The sequence below is a fragment of the Gadus chalcogrammus genome, chromosome 9 (assembly GCF_026213295.1).
Source record: "Gadus chalcogrammus isolate NIFS_2021 chromosome 9, NIFS_Gcha_1.0, whole genome shotgun sequence".
Classification (NCBI taxonomy): Eukaryota; Metazoa; Chordata; class Actinopteri; order Gadiformes; family Gadidae; genus Gadus; species Gadus chalcogrammus.
Window position 1 is genome coordinate 8,751,252 of NC_079420.1, and position 20,059 is coordinate 8,771,310.

General features: G+C 46.8%; 2 protein-coding genes across 5 annotated transcripts in view; one reads left to right on the top strand and one right to left on the bottom strand.

Annotated features, from left to right (window-relative positions):
• Positions 1 to 237: 237 nt before the first annotated feature.
• On the top strand, positions 238 to 11,489 carry LOC130388896 (titin-like). Of its 2 annotated transcripts, none has more exons than XM_056598476.1 (4): positions 238 to 371; positions 805 to 913; positions 1,370 to 7,639; positions 7,790 to 11,489. In XM_056598476.1, exons 1-4 carry the CDS (start codon positions 351 to 353, stop codon positions 7,804 to 7,806), a joined length of 6,417 nt encoding a protein of 2,138 aa, XP_056454451.1. In that variant the 5' UTR covers positions 238 to 350; the 3' UTR covers positions 7,807 to 11,489. The 2 variants fall into 2 exon arrangements, with proteins under 2 accessions (XP_056454451.1, XP_056454452.1); XM_056598477.1 differs by having other exon boundaries at positions 1,373 to 7,639.
• A 923-nt stretch (positions 11,490 to 12,412) lies between these two features.
• The window catches only part of LOC130389264 (GTPase HRas), a 14,627-nt gene continuing 6,980 nt past the window's right edge, over positions 12,413 to 20,059 (bottom strand). For all 3 annotated transcript variants that reach the window (XM_056598968.1, XM_056598967.1, XM_056598966.1), the window contains 5 exons: positions 19,010 to 19,150; positions 16,386 to 16,564; positions 14,125 to 14,284; positions 13,070 to 13,199; positions 12,413 to 12,695 (listed from right to left, as the gene is read on the bottom strand). In XM_056598968.1, coding sequence (XP_056454943.1) covers positions 13,080 to 13,199; positions 14,125 to 14,284; positions 16,386 to 16,564; positions 19,010 to 19,120 — 570 coding nt within the window. In that variant the 5' untranslated portion in view covers positions 19,121 to 19,150 and the 3' untranslated portion in view covers positions 12,413 to 12,695; positions 13,070 to 13,079. The remainder of the gene's footprint in view (positions 12,696 to 13,069; positions 13,200 to 14,124; positions 14,285 to 16,385; positions 16,565 to 19,009; positions 19,151 to 20,059) is intronic.

Below are 20,059 nucleotides of genomic sequence, written 5' to 3' on the forward strand. Positions count from 1 at the left end.
GTCCATAGGAACCATTTCAGGTCATTTTTAATAAGATAAAATCTGTTTTTGCATTATTATATGGGAAATTAATATACGTGTACCTCATCCATATATATTAGAACTCATCTCACCAGCCCTCCAACATCAACTCCCAAACCCCACTTTGTGAGTCACTTGATATGCCAGGCCCAATTTAGGGTACCATATTAGCCAATGGGGTTCCTAGTTATTTTAGTCACAGCATACCTTTAAAGCAAAGCAGTGACTGGCAGAGCTGTCTGAAACAGACGTCCATACTTGTGTGGCCAGAGCACAATAGTTGGCTGTTGAGACTCACATAATCTCGGAAATTCAAGCAAGCACCCAGAATGGAAGCCAACAACAATGGAGTGAGTACAGTTATTATTTTCTGGTAAAATGCATTGTAATTGACTTCTGTCTACAACAAGAATAAGGAATACTTCAAATATTTCCTAGAACCAGATGCAACTCTTTTTATAAGGGTGAAATTTGTTAAATGGAAGAAATGTTTAACAGCTTGGCAGCAGAAACAGTCAGTCAGTCAGCAGTCAACAGTTGTCAGTTTTGCCGGCCGTGCTGGCCTATTTTTAACGCCTCTCTTGTCCCTGAATCACTGCCCCACTACCCTACTGCTGGCAGGGATGACCTCTTTAAAAAAATAAACTTTTAAGTCAGCAAGAAGTATAGCAAGATTTTCAATAAATGCTATGTGTATGCCACAGGCAACTACAAAGCTACTTTGCTGTACACATCTGTAACCCGAAGAACGTGTTTTTCCGTATTCTTTGTCATGTTTCCTAGATGAAAAGCGGACCTGAAGACAAAGCTCATGCTCCAGATATAAGTGTGACGCGGGATAGTGAGGTACAGCTCACTATCCCAAAGGACCCCAAGTCGACTCCCAGTCATGGTATGTCCCCCATTTTCTATTTTTGGATAAAAAACCATATACACTATACATTTAATGTATTTCAAGAAATGTTATATTTTAAGTATGCCTACAGAAAATAATAGCAGTTCCATAATCTTGATTGATGTATATGATGTATATATAAGATACTTTCTCAGCAGAGTAAGGGTTAGGGTTAGGGTTAGTTATATATCATTTGATGGACCGCATTCGGAAATCAACCATGATTATGATATATTCTTACATTATTATTTGGTTACATCTAAGTTAAACATATAAGCAAACAGTATTTCAAAAAGTGTATGCTATCAACTAAATTGTATCACATTGTCTGAAACCCAAATTACCTTTCTTGTTCATATGTTGTTTTACTCATGAAACACAATCAATCTCATAATATGTCCAGTCAGGCTATTTATCTGGTGTAATAGTAATCATGTATTTCAATTTGTTTAGCAGATCGCTTCGTCAGGTCCGTTGAGAATGGAGCACGCAAACCTGACGACACGGCGAAACCGGCTGCTGACAAGGAGAAAACTATTCCACCAAAACTTCAGATCACGGTCAGCGCATTCACCGTCAAATGTGGGGCGGCTCTGAAGGTAGACCTCCCAGTGACTGGACTGCCTAAACCAAAGATCGAATGGAAAAAAGATGGTCTTGCGATAAAGGAGACTTCGAGACTGGAGGTTTCACGCACAGCGTCGTCGACGAGCCTTCGTATCAAAGATGCAAATAGGGATAATTCCGGCCATTACACCATCACAGCGAGTAACAGCTCAGGGACCGCGAATGGAGCAATAACAATAGTTGTTCTAGAAAGGCCTGGGCCACCCACAGCACCCGTAAAGATCGAGGAAGTCAGCTCAGACTTTGTCTCCATCTCTTGGGAGCCACCGGAATACACAGGCGGCTGCCAGATAGACAACTATGTGGTGGAGAAACGCGACACCTCGTCCACAGACTGGCAGATAGTCTCAGCAACAACAGTCAGGACCGCAATTAAAGTCCCCAGGCTAAAGACAGGGCATGAGTACCAGTTCAGAGTGTTTGCTGAAAATAGATATGGAAGAAGTACCCCAATCAGTTCCCCCAACGTCATTGCACAGTATCCCTTCAGTAAGCCAGCAGCCTCTGGCACCCCACGCGTCACCACAGTGACCAAGAACAACATGGTGGTTGAATGGGAGCCTCCCACCAGCGATGGGGGGAGTCCTATCATTGGTTACCACCTCGAACGGAAGGAGAAGAACAGCATTTTGTGGACCAAGTTGAACAAGCTTGTTATTCCCGATGCTCGTTTCAAAACATCTGGGCTGGAGGAAGGCATTGAATATGAGTTCAGAGTCTTAGCAGAGAACATTGCTGGACCCGGCCTGTATAGTGAGATATCTGAGTGCTACGTGGCTAGAGATCCATGTGACCCACCTGGGACACCAGAGGTGGTTGTCATTACAAGAGACCATGTCACCCTACAGTGGGCAAAACCCAAGAGCGATGGAGGGAGCACCATCACTGGCTACCTTGTAGAAAAGAAGGACCTGCCAGATGGTAAATGGATGAAGGCCAATTTCATCAATGTCATTGAAACCCAGTTCACAGTCACAGATTTGACTGGTGGCGATAGGTACGAGTTCAGAGTCACTGCCAGAAACGGTGCTGGTGTTTGGAGCAGTCCTTCCAGGAGTACAACTGTGACCGCCGAGGATGTCATAGAGGCCCCAACCATATCCTTGGATGCTAAGTACAACAGCACGTATGTGATTAAGGCTGGCGACACCTTTACTATTGATGCCAACTATTCAGGAAAGCCACTCCCACAAGTCAGGTGGCTAAAGGATGGAAGGGAAATCGATAAAAGTACACCCAAAATGGAGGTCAAAACCGACCTCACCCGCACAATTCTGACTGTCAGGGACAGTGCACGCGTGGATGGGGGAAACTATGCCTTAAACGTCAATAACATGGGCGGAACTAAAACTGTTCCGGTAAATGTAAAGGTCCTGGATAGACCGGGTCCTCCAGCTGGACCTCTCAAAGTCAAAGTGGTCAGTGCAGAGAAGTGCACTCTTTACTGGAACCAGCCCATGAATGATGGTGGAGCCAGTGTGACCCACTATGTTATTGAGAAGAGGGAAACTAGCCGTGTCTCCTGGACTGTAGTCGAGCCATCAATTGAAAGCATCAGTTACAAAGTGAATAACCTGGTGTCCGGCAAAGAGTACATATTCAGAATTATTCCCGTCAATAAATATGGTGTTGGTGAACCCCTTGAGTCGGATCCCTTTGTGGCACAAAACCCTTTCACAACACCAAGTTCACCATCTGCCCCTGAAGCGAGTGCCGTTACGGGGGACTCTGTACTGCTGACGTGGCATAGGCCAGAAAGTGATGGCGGATCCGAGATTGATGGGTACATCCTTGAGAAACGTGACAAAGACGGTATCAGGTGGTCTAAATGCAACAAGAGAAGGCTGAATGATTTGCGTTTCCGGTGCCCAGGACTCAGTGAAGGACATTTCTATGAGTTTAGAGTATCGGCCGAGAATGCTGCTGGCGTGGGTGCACCCAGTGTTCCGAGTGAATACATTAAGATTTGTGAAGCTACGTACCCACCAGGACCTCCCACCAACCCAAAAGTCACTGACCACTCCGGCACTACTGTGTCTCTGGCCTGGTCCAAGCCCATCTACAATGGTGGATCAACCATAACAGGATTTGTAGTCAAGATGAAAGAGGCTACAGACGATGACTGGACAACATGCATGCCCCCTACTGGAGGGGAGGACACCACATACACCGTCAAGAGACTGAGAGAGAATGCAGAGTATAACTTTTGTATTTGTGCAGTAAACCTTGCTGGCCATGGAGAATATGTGGATCTACCTGGCCCAGTGATGGCTGCAGAAAAACTGGAGGCACCTGAGATTGAGTTGGATGCTGAGTTACGAAAGATTGTGAACGTTCGTTCCTGTTCTACCCTCCGTCTTCTGGTTGCCATTAGAGGGAGGCCAGATCCAGTGGTCAAATGGTCAAAAGCAGAGGGCCCTCTCAATGAACGCGCTCATATTGAGGTAACCAGCTCCTACACTGAGTTACTGATTGAAAATGTCAACAGACTTGACTCAGGCAAGTATGTGTTGACACTTGAAAACTGCAGTGGATCCAAGTCAGCCTTCATCAATGTAAGCGTGCTAGATTCACCAAGCGCACCAACAAATTTAGTAGTTAAGGATGTAAAGAGAGACTCAGTATCCATTTCGTGGGAGCCACCTCACATTGACGGAGGTGCAAAGATCTCACACTACATTGTTGAGAAGAGAGAGGAGGCCAGAATGACATTTACTGCTGTCTGTAGCAACTGTGTAAGGAACTCATGCAAGATTGGAAATCTACAAGAAGGAAGCTTTTACTCTTTCCGGGTGCTTGCTGTGAATGACTTTGGTGTTGGACTTCCATTGGAGACAACTGACAGCGTCAAGATATCGGAGGCTCCATTGTCTCCTGGTAAAATCACAGCCGAGGATGTTACCTCCAACAGTGTCAGACTTGTATGGGAGAAGCCGGACCACGATGGAGGAAGTAAAATCACATGTTATATTGTGGAGATGCAGGCCAAGGAAGATGACACGTGGACAGTGTGTTCTGAACTCAAAGCACTAGAAACTACAATAAATGGGCTCACAACAGGAAGGGACTATTTCTTCAGAGTGACCGCAATGAATGATCAGGGAAAGAGTGAGCCTAAGCCCTTGTTGACCCCTGTTTCTATAAAAGACAACAATGTTGGACCTATCATTAATTTGATGTGCACCGCATTCAGTGTGAGAGCAGGAAACGATCTGAAAATCAACGTTCCCTTTAAAGGTACACCACAACCAGAGGTGGTTTGGGTAAAAAATGGCGAAACACTAAAAGAGACAAATAGGGTAAATGTACGTACATCTGAGATTTCCTCTGAAATAACCATTAAAGAAGCAATTAGAACGGATGTAGGAGAATACAAGATCAAATTGACCAACTCATCTGGATCAAAATCAGCAAACATATTTGTCAATATTCTTGAAACCCCTGGACCGCCAAGTGACCTCAGTATTGATGAGATCAGCGCTGACTATGTTTCTCTTTCATGGCAGCCTCCATTGTACCGTGGTGGCTGTGAAGTCGATAACTATGTTATCGAGAAGAGAGACGCAACATCCTCCACATGGCAAACTGTATCAGCTACGATGGCTAGAACGTCGATCAAGATCTGCCGTCTCACTCAGGGCACAGAATATCAGTTTCGTGTCGCAGCAGAAAACCGATATGGGAAGAGTAACTTTGTTGACTCCGAACCGGTTGTTGCCCGGTTTCCCTTTGAACCTCCAGGCCCTCCAGCCTCTATCCATGTAGCCAATGCCTCAAAATCTGTCATGCTGGTCGAATGGAGCCAGCCAGAGAGTGATGGAGGAAGCCCAGTGACTGGCTATCACATTGAATACAAAGATCAAAGCAGCATCCTTTGGATAAAGTTAAACAGAATTCCTCTCACTGAGAACCAGTTGAAGGTCACAAGCATTCAAGAGAGCCTGATATATGAGTTCCGTGTTTGTGCTGAAAATATGGCGGGAGTTGGGCCCTGCAGTAAGGCTTCTGAACCTGTGGCAGCAAGAGATCAGTGTGATCCTCCGACAAACCTCACAGTTACCAGCATAACCAGTAGCTCCGTTTCCCTCTCCTGGGACAAACCACAATATGATGGTGGTGCCAAAATAACCGGTTACATCGTGGAACGCAAAGAGCTCCCACAGAGCTGTTGGCTCAAGTGCAACTTTACAAATCTACAGGAGACCTGCTTTGACGTGACAGGCCTCACTGAGGATGATCAATATGATTTTCGAGTTATTGCCAAGAACGCAGCTGAACTCCTAAGTCCACCATCGAAATGCACTGGACCCGTCACAGCCACGCATGATGTGGATCCACCAAATATTGTCGTTAATGATAGATGTAACCAGGTGGTGGTGGTCAACGCAGGAGTCCTCCTGAGAATAGATGCTACTATCACAGGACGCCCCCAACCCATGGCATTGTGGTCTAAGAATAGCAGGAGAATTGACACCAAGGGAAGGTTCGAGATAACCTCCACAAAGACACAGACCTCATTACTTATCAAAGAAAGTACCAGAAAAGACTCTGGACAGTACATCCTGACTGTGCAGAACAGTGGTGGTACCACCTCTAAAACCTTCAGCTGCAAGGTGCTCGACAGACCGGGACCCCCAGCGGGTCCCCTGGCAATAACTGGACTCTCAGCGGAAAAATGCATCCTGAAATGGGGGCCCCCTACGGAGACGGGTGGGGCTGAAATAATGCACTACATCGTGGAAAAGTGTGAAACCAGCCGCATTGCGTGGACTCTGCTTCATGGGGACCTGACGTCAACGACGTGCAAAATCACCAAGCTTCTCAAAGGAAATGAATATATGTTCAGGGTGAGGGCAGTGAACAAATACGGCGAGGGTGAGGTTCTCGAGAGCGAGCCCACAAAGGCAGTGGATCAGTTCACCGTTCCATCGGCTCCTACTGACGTCGAAGTTACAAGCGCAACAAGCGAAGCCATGACCATCTGCTGGAGGAGACCGGCCACTGACGGCGGCAGCAGCATCAACGGTTACGTCATTGAAAAGAGGGAAAAGCAGGGTCTTCGATGGACCCGTGTCAATAAAAAGCCTGTGTATGACCTCCGGGTTAAGGCTTCCGGCCTGCGTGAAGGATGCGAGTATGAATTCAGAGTCTTTGCAGAGAATGTGGCAGGGCTAAGTGAGCCGAGTATACTGTCCTCACTTACTTTGGCTGAGGATCCAAAGTTTCTTCCGTCCCCACCAGCAAAGCCCCTCGTCATCGAGTCCTCCAGGACCTCCATCACCCTGTCCTGGAACAAGCCGCTGTTTGACGGTGGAGCAGTGGTGACCGGTTACAGGGTGGAGTACAGGAAAACATCAGAGGACAGTTGGAGCGAAGCTGTTTCAAACACAGAGAACACAGAGTTCACAGTCACTGGGCTCACATCCGGGGAGGAGTATGTGTTTGTCGTCAGATCTATCAACAGAATTGGCGCGAGTGAGCCCAGTCCTGAGACAGATCCGGAGGTTGCCATGGAGAGAGAGCAGAAACCCGAATTTAACATCAGCAATGAGATGCGCAAGGTGATCCTTGTCAAAGCCGGCAGCTCTTTCACCTTGACAGTACCGTTTACTGGAAAACCTGCCCCAGATGTGAGCTGGGACAAGGCGGATGCAGATTTGAGAATCCGAGGACTCATCAACACGTCTAGCTCTATGACCTCCATCACAGTGGAACAGGCCACACGCGACGACTCAGGAAAATACATAGTGAAACTGCAGAATGTAGCTGGAACTGCAAGTCTTACCCTAAACGTAAGGGTTCTGGACTCCCCTGGTCCCCCGGCAAGCCTCGCCGTCAAAGATGTGACCATCAACAGTGTCACCGTTACCTGGGATGCGCCTGAGAATGAGGGAGGAGCCGCTGTGCAGAACTACCATGTGGACATACGCGACATCAGCAGGAAAGGATGGACCAACCTTACTAAGTCTTGCACACGTCTGTCCCATCGCGTCTCTGATCTGGTGGAGGGGGGCATTTACTTCTTCAGGGTGACCGCGGAAAACGAGTACGGGGTCGGAGTCCCAGCTGAGACCAAGGATGGAACCAAGATGATAGGTACTTCTGAATAAATATCACCACGCTCAAATCTTTATGTTCGGTTGCTAATATCTAATTCAATGTTTCAATAACATCAATTGTTTTTTTGTCATGTTTTGAAGGTTATTTATTGTATTAACTAAACAATTGATTTACTTTTTGTTTCAGAAACTACAAGCTTGTAGCTGGGAAAGTCAACCTTCTCCACTCACCAACAAATATATAATGGGATGGATGTGATGGAAATCGATTTGTCTTTTAATTATTATTACAAAGTGGCTTATATATATATATATATATATATATATATATATAGTGGATGATAGGAATATTCTCCCAAAATGCACTTTCCATTTCATTAATAGTGACACATTCTGGCACAATGTTTTTTAAATTTTGATTATGTGCTCATATACATATTTGTTTACTTTAGATGAAAAGATATATAGCTTGCATTCCTTCCAATAAGAAATGAGTGGATGATGATTCCTTTTGTTATGATATTCATGTTATTTTGCCAGAGCATAGGCCTATCCGGATTTGGATTGCTAAGTTTCTGTTCCTTACCTCTCCTATTTATAGGAACATCGACGCTCCCTTGTACGTGTGCTATTACATTGGACATATGAAGGGAGTCGGGACACTATTATTCTTCATGGTAAAAAACGATTTGACCACTTTGAGATATGAATGCAAAACAATTTAAACGCACCAGTGACCCTTGATTTTCTGAGGCTATAAAACGATTGGTTTCATACTGAATAAGGTTAAACTTGGGATAGGACTAACACAGTAGTATCTTCTCCCTGAACTAGAAGATACCATTTACTGTATTAAGTGACAAAGTAGGGTTTTCGCTGGACAATGCATTCATACTATTCTATTGTATTGCGCCAAAAGATGATGTACAAATATAATTGCAAGCAACAATGGCAAAGTCAGACATAGTATGGTGAGATACATTCGTTTTGGTGCTGTTTCTCACAACATGTTGGGTTGAGGTGAGATTCACACTGTAAACCTCCTGCAATGCATTTCTGACATGCACTCAACCGCTGAGCTACATGTAGGTGCCACCATTAGGTTGGGACACCTAATAATATATAATTATTATGTCATCCTTTCAAACGTTGTGCCTTTTTAATGTGTGCCTTGGGACTGCTGTAAGGATCTATCCAAGGATGATAAACAAATGACTGAATAAGTTAGTCTTAAGAGACTAAGCTATTTGTGTTATTTTCGTTGGTACAAATGTATTTGAATGTTTTCGTCACAGAGTGAAGACGCCATCTATTGGCGATTAGATGCTATTGCTTCAATAAAAACCAAAGGACGCGGTGTAAAATGTTTATAACTTACTGGATGTGTATCTCCTCTACATCAGAGAGAAGGTTCAGTGCTATGGTTCTCTTATGTTTTTGCATAGCAAACATTATTCTGGAATTATATTTCGCAAGTGGGAACTATAACAATTTGGAGTTAGAATAAAGCCCCTTGCGCCCTCTGTCGGCCAAGGGGCCCACTGTCTCGCTCTCCGCGTGGTAATCACCATCCAGCCGCACCGACGCAACTCACACACTTCAGTATTATACAAAAGTTAATAAATATCTATTATGTCATTTCAAGCATGCATTCTCCTTTTATAATTGTCTGGAGACAGTTACACATAACAATATATTCTAACAATGTATTCAACCGTATAAAATATATTTCATAACAATATTTGTTTCAAGTGAATTGTATTTATATATTTTACACAAATTTTATCCGACTCTTGAGTATTCGACTCCAGTTACCACTCCCTCGCTCCCTCTTTCAATGCTTTTAAATATTGATTAAAAAAATAATTAGTGTAATAATTGTTATAAATTGTGCCCAATAGGTGGCAGCAAAGCCAAACTGAGGAAAAGACCACAGTAAATTTATTTTTTGACATCTTTAATTCTTTCCTGCAATACATTTGCCACAATGTTAAAGAGTAAATACATCTTAAATAGTTAACAGTTGACAGTTTCCCAAATTCCTTTGACATTTCCTCTTTCCACAGTTTGCAAGGGAGAAACAAGCCCTCAAGACCACCTTGTGCAAATTCCCAAATGGTCCATAATATAGTCTAAGCCATGCTTGCCCAAATATAGCAGTGGTTTTCTGGCTGGGTGTTCCGGTTGCAACAACGACAATAAAATCTCTAATGTACTGGGAATTTAATGCATAGATTTGTGTCTGTTCTACTTTATAAAGATAAGCAAGTAAAAATGACATGGCTGTCAGTAGGCCTATGTTAACACAAAATCGTTTTTCTGGGGAGAAAGTTGAACCGATTTGAACTCACTTTAAAAGGCCTTTAAAAAATGTAATCATAATCTATACATTTAGGAATGTCGAAAGAAATCCATCATTTTAAGATTGTGTAAATTAATTTAAACACATGGCTTTTTTTTTTGCTGAATCGTCCGTCAGTACTGAAATCCATCAAGAGACCTTTCATTTTACATCCCGGCTGACAAAACCTCACAGAACACTCAGCAAGACAACATTATCACAGTCTTCACGATGTACAGAATTAGTGGATGATTTGTTTTAAAGTCTTTTTTTGTAGTGGGACAAGCTTTTCTTTTCTGTACAAATCAGATTCTAACCGAGACAGACTCCTGCTTGACGACACCTCCATGACCCCTCAGCCTACAAGACGCATTCAACTATATTATTATGAGTACATAAAATGACAAGGGCTTTCATCTGTAAATCCTAACAAAAAGTCGACGGGTCAGAAGTTGCACGTGATTAACCAAAAATCCCCTTTTCCCCATATTTATTTCGGATCAACTCTGAGAGATTCTCAAACTATCGCTCTTTAAACTACAAAACACAAAAGAATGGCCCAGGAAATATTGACCCCTTTCTATTGGTGTATTGAAGGCTTAGTAGAGATCTTTTCTTTGTTTAGACGTTAATACTATACTGTACAGTGCAGGTCTCCCACTTATCAACCTTTCCAGTCATACACAGAATCCAACAGATACAACACAGAGCACACAGCCATATAGTCCCGGAGCGGGGTTCGCACCTATGTGAGGTACCGAGTCACCAACCCGTACGAGAAAGGAACCACCACCGACATGGAGGCAGTGAGCAGATGAACCCAGGAGGCGGACAGGTTAGTCAATGTTAAAAAATAAAGCAGTGCACACCCCATGATCAAAAAATCCATCACACAGTATCAGCTCTGGTGAGCCCAGGTGGCCGTTGCAGACAGAGAGAAACAGACTGAGGGTATTGTGGTGTGTGGCAGAAAAAAATAAAACAGAGGTCGTTTTCCCCACCCCCCAGTGCTGATGACGGGCCTGACCTCGGGTTTAAGGGCAGCCCCAAAAACACACGAAAAGGACAAATGGGACTTTTTTTCTTGACCCGAAAGAATTCCTGAGCCTTAAAAGCCGACTAATGCCCGTGCGGTTTTACCTTGTGGTCCGACACAAGATTCCTCATCGTGCACGCATCTAGATGAAGGAGGGACAGAAGAGAAGCAGGAGGGAACCACAACGGTCGCTTTCCTGGTTTAAGTCACAGTCTTTTGTCTGAGCGGTCGTGTTGGCATGGCGTCGTTCAGAAAGGCAGACGGTTTGGAAACAGTCTATGTCACAGCAGGTGATGTCATGTCCTGTACCTCTGCACGCTCGCAGGAAGTGAAGACCCAAAACCAAAGCAAAAAACACACTGAGAAAAAATAACTAAATGGGAGAAGAGATGGTTTATTCCAGATCCCTTGACCTCAGGACAGTAAACAATGCTATTGCACCAGATCTCACACACACACACACACACACACACACACACACACACACACACACACACACACACACACACACACACACACACACACACACACACACACACACACACACACACACACACACACACACACAAGCCTTTACGATAATTAGTCTACAAACACGTTAGCGTGCACACCTGGGTAGACCAGTGTGAATCTTGAAGGGAGAATCTTAATTACGGGAATTAAAGTCCATACACTTTGAAACTGTATCTATGACAACCAGTATATCCACCTCAAAAGCATATCTCACCGAAAAAATGAATTGATAAAAATCTGGAAATTAAAAAATAAATCTGGAAATTAGGCCTTTTTCTTTCGCCGTCCTGATGAAATTAATCTCCAAACCTCAAGCGATGCGAAGGAGGTCCATTTTTACAAAGAAACAGATCCATATGATCAGACAGATGGTCATATGTTTTTCTATGGATGAACCGAGTGTCAGACGACCACAGTGTCTGGTGTCTGGCCAAACTCAGAGCCGACTCTGCCCACCCCCTTCCAGGGGAGACAGGGGTGGGGGACAACACAGAGAGAGAGACGTCTGGGTGTCAGGGGTGAGGCAGGTGGGCTGAGGGAGGCACTACCCTCACGGTCATAGGCCTGTCCAGTAGACCCATTTGCCTGACGCTTCTACCTGTGTGTCTGTGTGTTTGTGTGTGTGTGTGTGTGTGTGTGTGTGTGTGTGTGTGCGTGAGTGTGTGCGTGCGTGTGTGTGTTGTTGCCGATATCCTCTTCCGAACCACCAAAACAAAAACACCAGTGTTGAGACCGTGAAACAATAAGTTAGCAGGATCCTGTGGAGCTGCCCATGACATCACAGGGGGAGGGGGGGGGGGGGGGGGGGGGGGGGGGTGGGCTGGAGTTCGTTGTGGCAACGCTCCTGGGCAGACATGGACTAGAAAGCAGGGCCGGGTGGTGGGCGTAGGGTTGTGGCTAGGGGGGGGGGGGGGGGGGGGTTCTAGAACTGCCAGCCAACACAAACCAGTTTCGTCCGTTCCATAGTACAAAGTTCTCATGGGTACAATCAGTTCTGGCGTCGATATTTTACATGTGTGTACTTTCGTTTTCTTTTTCTTTTTTTTGTTTGTGAGTATGCTTCTGTGAGGGTCCTTTCTCCTCCTCAGGTTTTTCCCAGAACGTTTCTTCACGAGGGCGGTGTAAGCTAGCCGTTCTGGAGTCCATGCTGCCACGTCCACGCGCGGGAACGTCTGTCCCTCGCCCGGCCACTCCCGGGGGGAGCTGGGGGGGACAAGAGGACCACGGTTAAGACGCAGGATTAAACACTGAACGATGTACAACATTGCCTGTCATAGAGTGGCTCAGGTGTGCTCTGGGCCTGAGCAGTGAGATCAGGACTACGTTTAAAAATGTGATCATCTTTTGTTTGCAGTACTTCTCACCAGAAAGGTTTTTACATTGGATTCGGGAATACATAAGAAATGGACTGAGAGTGAGTGGTAAGCTGTAGTGAGAAACAAGTGTGTGATCCTACTGGACACTGGGATGAGTGCTAGGTGGCTTTAGGGATAGGGTGCAGAGCCAGTGTGTGATTATGAGGGAAGCCAGACTGGGTGAGAGGTGGGTGGGGGGTGGGTGCAGAGGGGTGCTCTGACCTTCAGTGCATCATGACACCACACAGCGGCAGCTCATGCAGTCCTGGCCGCTCTCGTCGGGCGGGTTGAGTTTCCTCAGCTTGTGCTGTCGAATCTCCCGAACCAATGTGTAAAAGGCGTCCTCCACTCCCTGGTCAACACACGCACACATTGACACACACACACACACATACACATACGCGCACGCACCCATACCCACACACACCCATAGACACATAGATACAGGCACATGCATGCACACACACACACACACACACAAACGTGCATGCATTCAGAAATGCAGAGGCACACACAAACAAACATACACATGCACCCACGCACACAAATGCACCCAAACACGCACACACACCCACACACGTAAAAGATTAGAATTGAGAAAACAGTTGCATTCGTAAATTGTCCTCGGGAAGGGGAATTGAATGGAGGTCACTTCTAATGCTGACGGCAACTCTCCCTGCGTCCATTCATTAATCACGGGTTGGGGAGCGTTACCGTGGCAACCGTGGCCGCTCCACCAACCCCAGTGATGTCAGGAAAAAAAAATAAAAAGCCCTCTCCATCATCAGGGTCCTTGGGTTAATGCTCAAATTAAAATGGCCGATACGTTTTTTTTTTTTACTAAATTAAAATGGATCGTTTCAGGCGACTCCGTGACGGATCATAGGTGGCTTTGCGGGCGGCCGTCGGCCAATAGCGCTCGTTCCTGCATACGTCACACGTACCGACGCCCCAACTTCGGTAGTGAGCGTCGGCGCGTCCTCCTTAAAGCCTACGGGGGCCGATCAGAAGAAGCAGGGTCGGACACTCACACATCCAGTGAACGCTAAACACTCGGCGTTCTACGCCCCCCAGGATGAGCGGGGTCCTACTACTGGGGACTGATTCTGCAGGGGACTGATTCCGCAGGGGCCTGGCTCTACAGGGGGGCCTGATTCCACAGGTGCCTGGTTCTGCAGGGACCTGAATCTGCAGGGGCCTGATTCTACAGGGGCCTGATTCCGCATGGGCCTGGTTCTACAGAGGTGCCTGGTTCTGAGACGGCAGCGGGCGGGTACCTGTCGCGTCTTGGCCGAGGTCTCGATGTAGGGGATGCCGTAGGAGCGGGCCAACTCCTGGGCCTGCCGGGTGTCCACCGTGCGGGCCGGCAGGTCGCACTTGTTGCCCACCAGGACCATGGGCACGTCGTCCGAGTCCTTCACCCGCTTGATCTGTTCCCTGTCGAGGAAGCACAACCACCACCCGCTCACGTCAGTCCCTGTTGACGGCCCGGTTCATCTTCATGGCTGACATGCAACCGTTTCTGTGAATCATTTTAAAAGCGCAGCGGCGCAGAATAAATAATCCCAGTAACATTTTGGTGGACGTAACATTTGAATGGGGCTTCAATCCCAGCTCTTTTACAGTTAAACGTCTCACGCCTTGATTCAGTTACACATAAAAGAGTGTTGTTTTTTTTACGTGAGACTTTGTGTGTGATAAACAACAGTGGAGCTGGAGCCCCGGGGGGACCCGGCACCAGGGAGCACTAGGACCCTGAAGAGCAGTCCTCGGGCTCCGGGCTGCTGTACTGCTGCACTGCTGAGGGAGGGCGGGGACAGGCAACAGCATTACCTCATCGCTCTCTAGCCGCAAGTGCCAACATACAACCAGCCAGCAAGACAACCAAACAAGCAGACAGTCAGTCAGCTTGCCAGCCAGTCTTCCAGTCAGTCAGCCTGTAGAATAACCAACAAGACCGCCAGCCATTCAGCCGGCCATTCAGTCAGCCTGCAAAATAACCCACAAGACAGCCAGGCAGCCAGCTAGCCATTCAGCCAGTCATTCAGTCAGCTAGCAGAATAACCAACAAGTCCAGTCAGCAAGTCAGCCAGCCAAACAGCCAGCCAGCAGATGGAGCAGCTCACTTGGTGAGATCTATCAGTCTCCTCTCCTCTTCCTCATCTGCTTCACTGTGAGGTTCACGTGCACGGCTTCACGTGCACGGCTCCTCCGTCTCTCAGCGGTGACAACCGTGCTCACCCCCCCCCCCCCCCCCCCCCTTCCCCGTGCATGCTCCTGTCCTGGTGTCACCGCCCACATGTGACCCGAGATACAACCCAACACAACACACAACACAACCGCAGGGCTGGGGCGTGCGCTGGGAGCACTGGAAATAACCTCTGGTCAGAGCGGGGTGCCTTTACTTTACGGCCAGGTGCATTCTGGGCAAGGATCACATTCTGCAACGGAGATTCTTCCAGATTCTGCGTTCACTAACTATAGATCAAGAGCCGATGGATGGAAATAACCAGACGGGCTGTATGTCAACCAGAGGGCACTGTGTTATTTAGGGGCTGTGGCGCGGTCTGCCTATATGATGTCAGCAGCTATGTTAGGCCGGAGAGCGGAGAAGATGCTGCTACACATTGGACCAGTGAGGTAAACACACACACTAGTCCTCCCCTCCTCGTGGATATTTTAACATCAAGGAGAAGGAGAGAATATTGGCTTCAGAAGTCACTCTCTCTCTCTCTCTCTCACTCCCTCTCTCTCTCTCTCTCTCTCTCTCTCTCTCTCTCTATCGCTCTCTCTCCCTATCGCTCTCTCTCTCTCTCTCTCTCTCTCTCTCTCTCTCTCTCTCTCTCTCTCTCTCTCTCTCTCTCTCTCTCTCTCTCTCTCTCTTTCTCTCCCTCTCTATCTCTAATTGAGTCTGGATCGATTTCATTGGCAGCACACCGTAAACCTCCACTCAGGAGGCTAAGCTTTCTTTAGCCGTGTTAAATGCTTCAGCATGACATCACCGCGCTACTGCAGAGGTGCACACACACACACACACACACACACACACACACACACACACACACACACACACACACACACACACACACACACACACACACACACACACACACACACACACACACACACACACACACACACACACACACACACACACAAACACACCCTTGTGTCCTCGTCAACAATTTAGAACGTTCCATAGCCTATGTTGATTAAAATTCTGTCTCCCACACCTGAGATTCAACCCCTCTCATTGGATATATTTTCCCGCCATATAAATCACATTTTCAGACTTCAATTCACGCTGAAAGGCTTGAACCCTTACATTTATCTTTCCATTAACATTAAGGGCATTTAGCAGACGCTTTTATCCAAAGCAACTTAGAATAAATATATTTGTCAGAAGAAAGAGAAACAGTATAGTTGCTGTCGGTTCAGTAAGGATTTTAGTGGAACCAAGTTCCAATAACATAGTTCCAATGACTAACAGACTAACTGACTTATTTTTCAAAATAACAGCCCCCCCCTGTTCCCTCACCTATATTGGTGGATGTCCTCAAAGGACTTAGTGTTGTTTATGGCGAAGACGCAGAGGAAGCCCTCGCCGGTCCTCATGTACTGGTCCCGCATGGCGCTGTACTCCTCCTGGCCAGCCGTGTCCAGGATGTCAAGCAGACACGTCTCGCCGTCTATCACCACCTGCTTCCGGTACGAGTCCTGCAGAATCAGAGGGGGTAGAAGCGCTTTAGTCTCACCGCATAACCCCTCCTCACCGTGGCCCCGGGACCCTCCCTTCGTCCAGCACCCCCGAACCACCGTTGACTCCCTTGATATACTTTAATACCATAATACGATAATATACAATAATATAGTATAATTGTTTAGCACCATGCTAATGCTGCAGCGGCCGACGGGTGTTTGAAATGGATGAAACTGAGGGAGTCCACTTCTGTTCCGAACAACAATTAACGTATTTAATATTTAACAAATATGACATATTTTACGCCAAAATCCAAATCTTCACTTCCACCTTGAACCCTCCCATTTACCCTCTATGGACCTTATTTGCCTAGCGTCCATCTTTGATCCATCTTCGTTCTAGATGCTAGCTGGGTGGGTGAACACACACACACACCCCCCCCCCCTACGCAAGCTGCATTCAAAATACACTGGGGAGTATGGAGGGGGAAGGTGGTAGGGGGAGGGGGGGGGGGTCCCCCTCTTATCTTTCATTCCCCACTGGGACCAACAGGAGTATCAGTGCCCTTTGCCTCTCAGAGGGAAGAGGTGATTGAGGTGAGATGCTTGGAATCCGACAGTACAGTACACAACACTAGTGTAGTACACTGTTGTACACTTTGTCAATGTGGGTCATAAACAACACTTTCCGCTGTAGTGCACTGTGGTGCACGGCTTCAGTGTTTCCGACAGCTCTGAGCACACTGGAGTTGGTGATCCCCATTCCGGTGTGCTCAGAGATTTCTGTGTTTGGTACGGTGTGAGCCCCCCACCCAGCTCCAACTGGACCGTGGCTCTTTGTCCCAAGCACCCCCCTAGTTTCAGAAATACTGCTTTCAATCTTTGGATTTTTAAACATCTCAAAGGTCTGTGGCGTTGGCAGCTTGGACCACATACAGCAATGAGGTCATGGCTTTCTCCTGGGCCGGCGGGCCAGGGATTGTTCCAGATCAAACAAGGCAGCGAGCAAGCATCAGCAACATTAGGAACAATCTTTTGCAGTAGATACAAACACGTGCTACTGCTACGGCTCGGTAAACATTAAGCTTGTCTTAAGGCTGAGGTCAAAGTGCACGGAGGTGCCTGTGCTCACGCAGAGTCACACACATGCAAGCACACACACGCACATGCACGCACGTGCCCCCTAGCCAATGTTTAGCCTTCCAACACATGTCCACACTAACATGGGAGGCCGTCCCTTTGTTTAAGGGAACACGGGGGCCAGGAATGCACACACAGACAGGACATTGTCCACTCAGAGGCAGGCGTGGAGAAAAACAAAGATGGCTGACAGGGTCAAAAAGAAAGCAAGATCTGTCTCTCTCTCTCTGTCTCTCTGTCTCTCTTCCTCTCCGTCTCTCTGTCCCTCTCTCTTTCGCTCTGTCTGTCTCTGTCTGTCTCTCTGTCTCCCTGTCTCTCTGTCGCTCTCTCTCTGTCGCTGTGTCTGTTTCTCTGTCTCTCTGTTGCTCTGTATCTCTATCTCGCTTTCTCATGATGAAATGTGAACCATCGCCTTTTGCGTAACCTTGAGAAATAGACTTGAACGCTGGCGTCAAGCCACAACGGGTCCGACCGTTAACTAAGAGACCTGTTTGGTAACGTGACAAGAGTGGAAGGATCTCATTAACATCTGGTTCCACTAACTGCTCACTGACACCCAGCAGTCCACAGCAGGCTGCGCTGCCGAGAGACAGCGAGTACAGGAAACCATTCCTCCGTTGCGTTGTGGCGTAAGGAGCTTCCCTTGCCAAACCGACCAATATGCCTTACACATTAGACTGTTACACCATCAGCATGAAGTGACCCGTGGAGGTTGAACATTGACAGGTGGAGTCTAACTTGCAGTAAGTGTAAGCTAGTCTTGGGAGGGAGGGAGGAGGCGATGGGTGAAAGAACGTTTTCAGGTGACTTGGCAAGGGCGTTGGGGTTGAAAGTAATATAATACTGTAATGTGTGACTTTTATCACAGTATTTTATTACACAGCTTTGTCGAATACTGGTTTCTGATTGGTCGTGCAGGGCATTCAGCGGTCTGTTATTTCTGTATAGGAGGCCGTTGCTATGGATACTAGACCGTTGCTATGGACACTAATCGAACCGTAACAGACATTTATTTTGTGGAAGCAATATTTATATATTTATATTTTGCGTGATTATTGATTTCTTCAGTAAGTAGCAGTGTAATAAGTGGGCTAATCAGGGTGAAAGTTAAAAAACAAAGATGCATAGTTTGACAGTTGATTCGGCTACTACAGATCATTCAAATGAACGCAAAAGTTACAAGTCATTTAAAAATCATTACTTCAAACCCAAAGTACTATTGTAAAGTAACTTATTACTTGTCAAATGGCAGAAATAAACTTCCCGTGCAATGCTTGCCACTGGGGCGCGTGTGAACCCAGACAGTAAAGTAGGGTACCGTACCTCGATGGTTGGGTCGTACTCGTCCACAAAGTGGTTCTGGATGAGCTGGATGGTCAGAGCGCTCTTCCCCACACCCCCTGCTCCCACTACCACCAGCTTATACTCCGTCATCCTCACCGCTGCTTCTGGCCACGCGCACCACTGCAGGAGACACAGGAGCACAGAGACATGGTTAGCATGTGTTAGCAACACCCACACACACACACACACACAAATGGAATCCTATGCTAACGGTCACAAGGTCTGACGGGAGCCGTGGACTGCCCCGACGTGTCTTTCCCATGGTGTTTGTGTGTGTGTGGGTGTGTGTGTGTGTGTGTGTGTGTGTGTGTGTGTGTGTGTGTGTGTGTGTGTGTGTGTGTGTGTGTGTGTGTGTGTGTGTGTGTGTGTGTGTGTGTGTGTGTGTGTGTGTGGGCAGAGTTTAGAGAACCTAAGTGAGGAATGTGAAGTATGTGCTGAAGGTACTCTGTGTTCCAGCCCGCCACAGCCCTGAGCAGCCAGAGGAGTATTAAGAGTGGGGCGTGTTTGTGTGTGCATGTGTGTGTGTGTGTGTGTGTGTGTGTGTGTGTGTGTATGTCTGTGAATGTGTATGTGTGTCTGTGTGTTTGTTTGTGTTTGTGCATGTGTGTGTGTGTGTGTGTGTGTGTGTGTGTGTGTGTGTGTGTGTGTGTGTGTGTGTGGCTGTGAACGTGTGTGGTGTATGTATGTGTATGTGTATGTGTGTGTGTGTGTGTGTGTGTGTGTGTGTGTGTGTGTGTCTGTGTGTGTAGGTATATGTGTGAATGTGAATGTGTGTGTGTATGTGTGAATGCGATTGTGTGTGTGTGTGTGTGTGTGTGTGTGTGTGTGTGTGTGTGTGTGTGTGTGTGTGTGTGTGTGTGTGTGTGTGTGTGTGTGTGTGTGTGTGTGTGTGTGTGTGTGTGTGTGTGTCTCAGATCAGTCTACATGGTTATACTTTTGGACGCACTGTGACTAACGAAAACAACAACTAACTATAGCTGCTACTAGAAGCTGACATCATATTCATACGAATCACATTTCAAACAACAT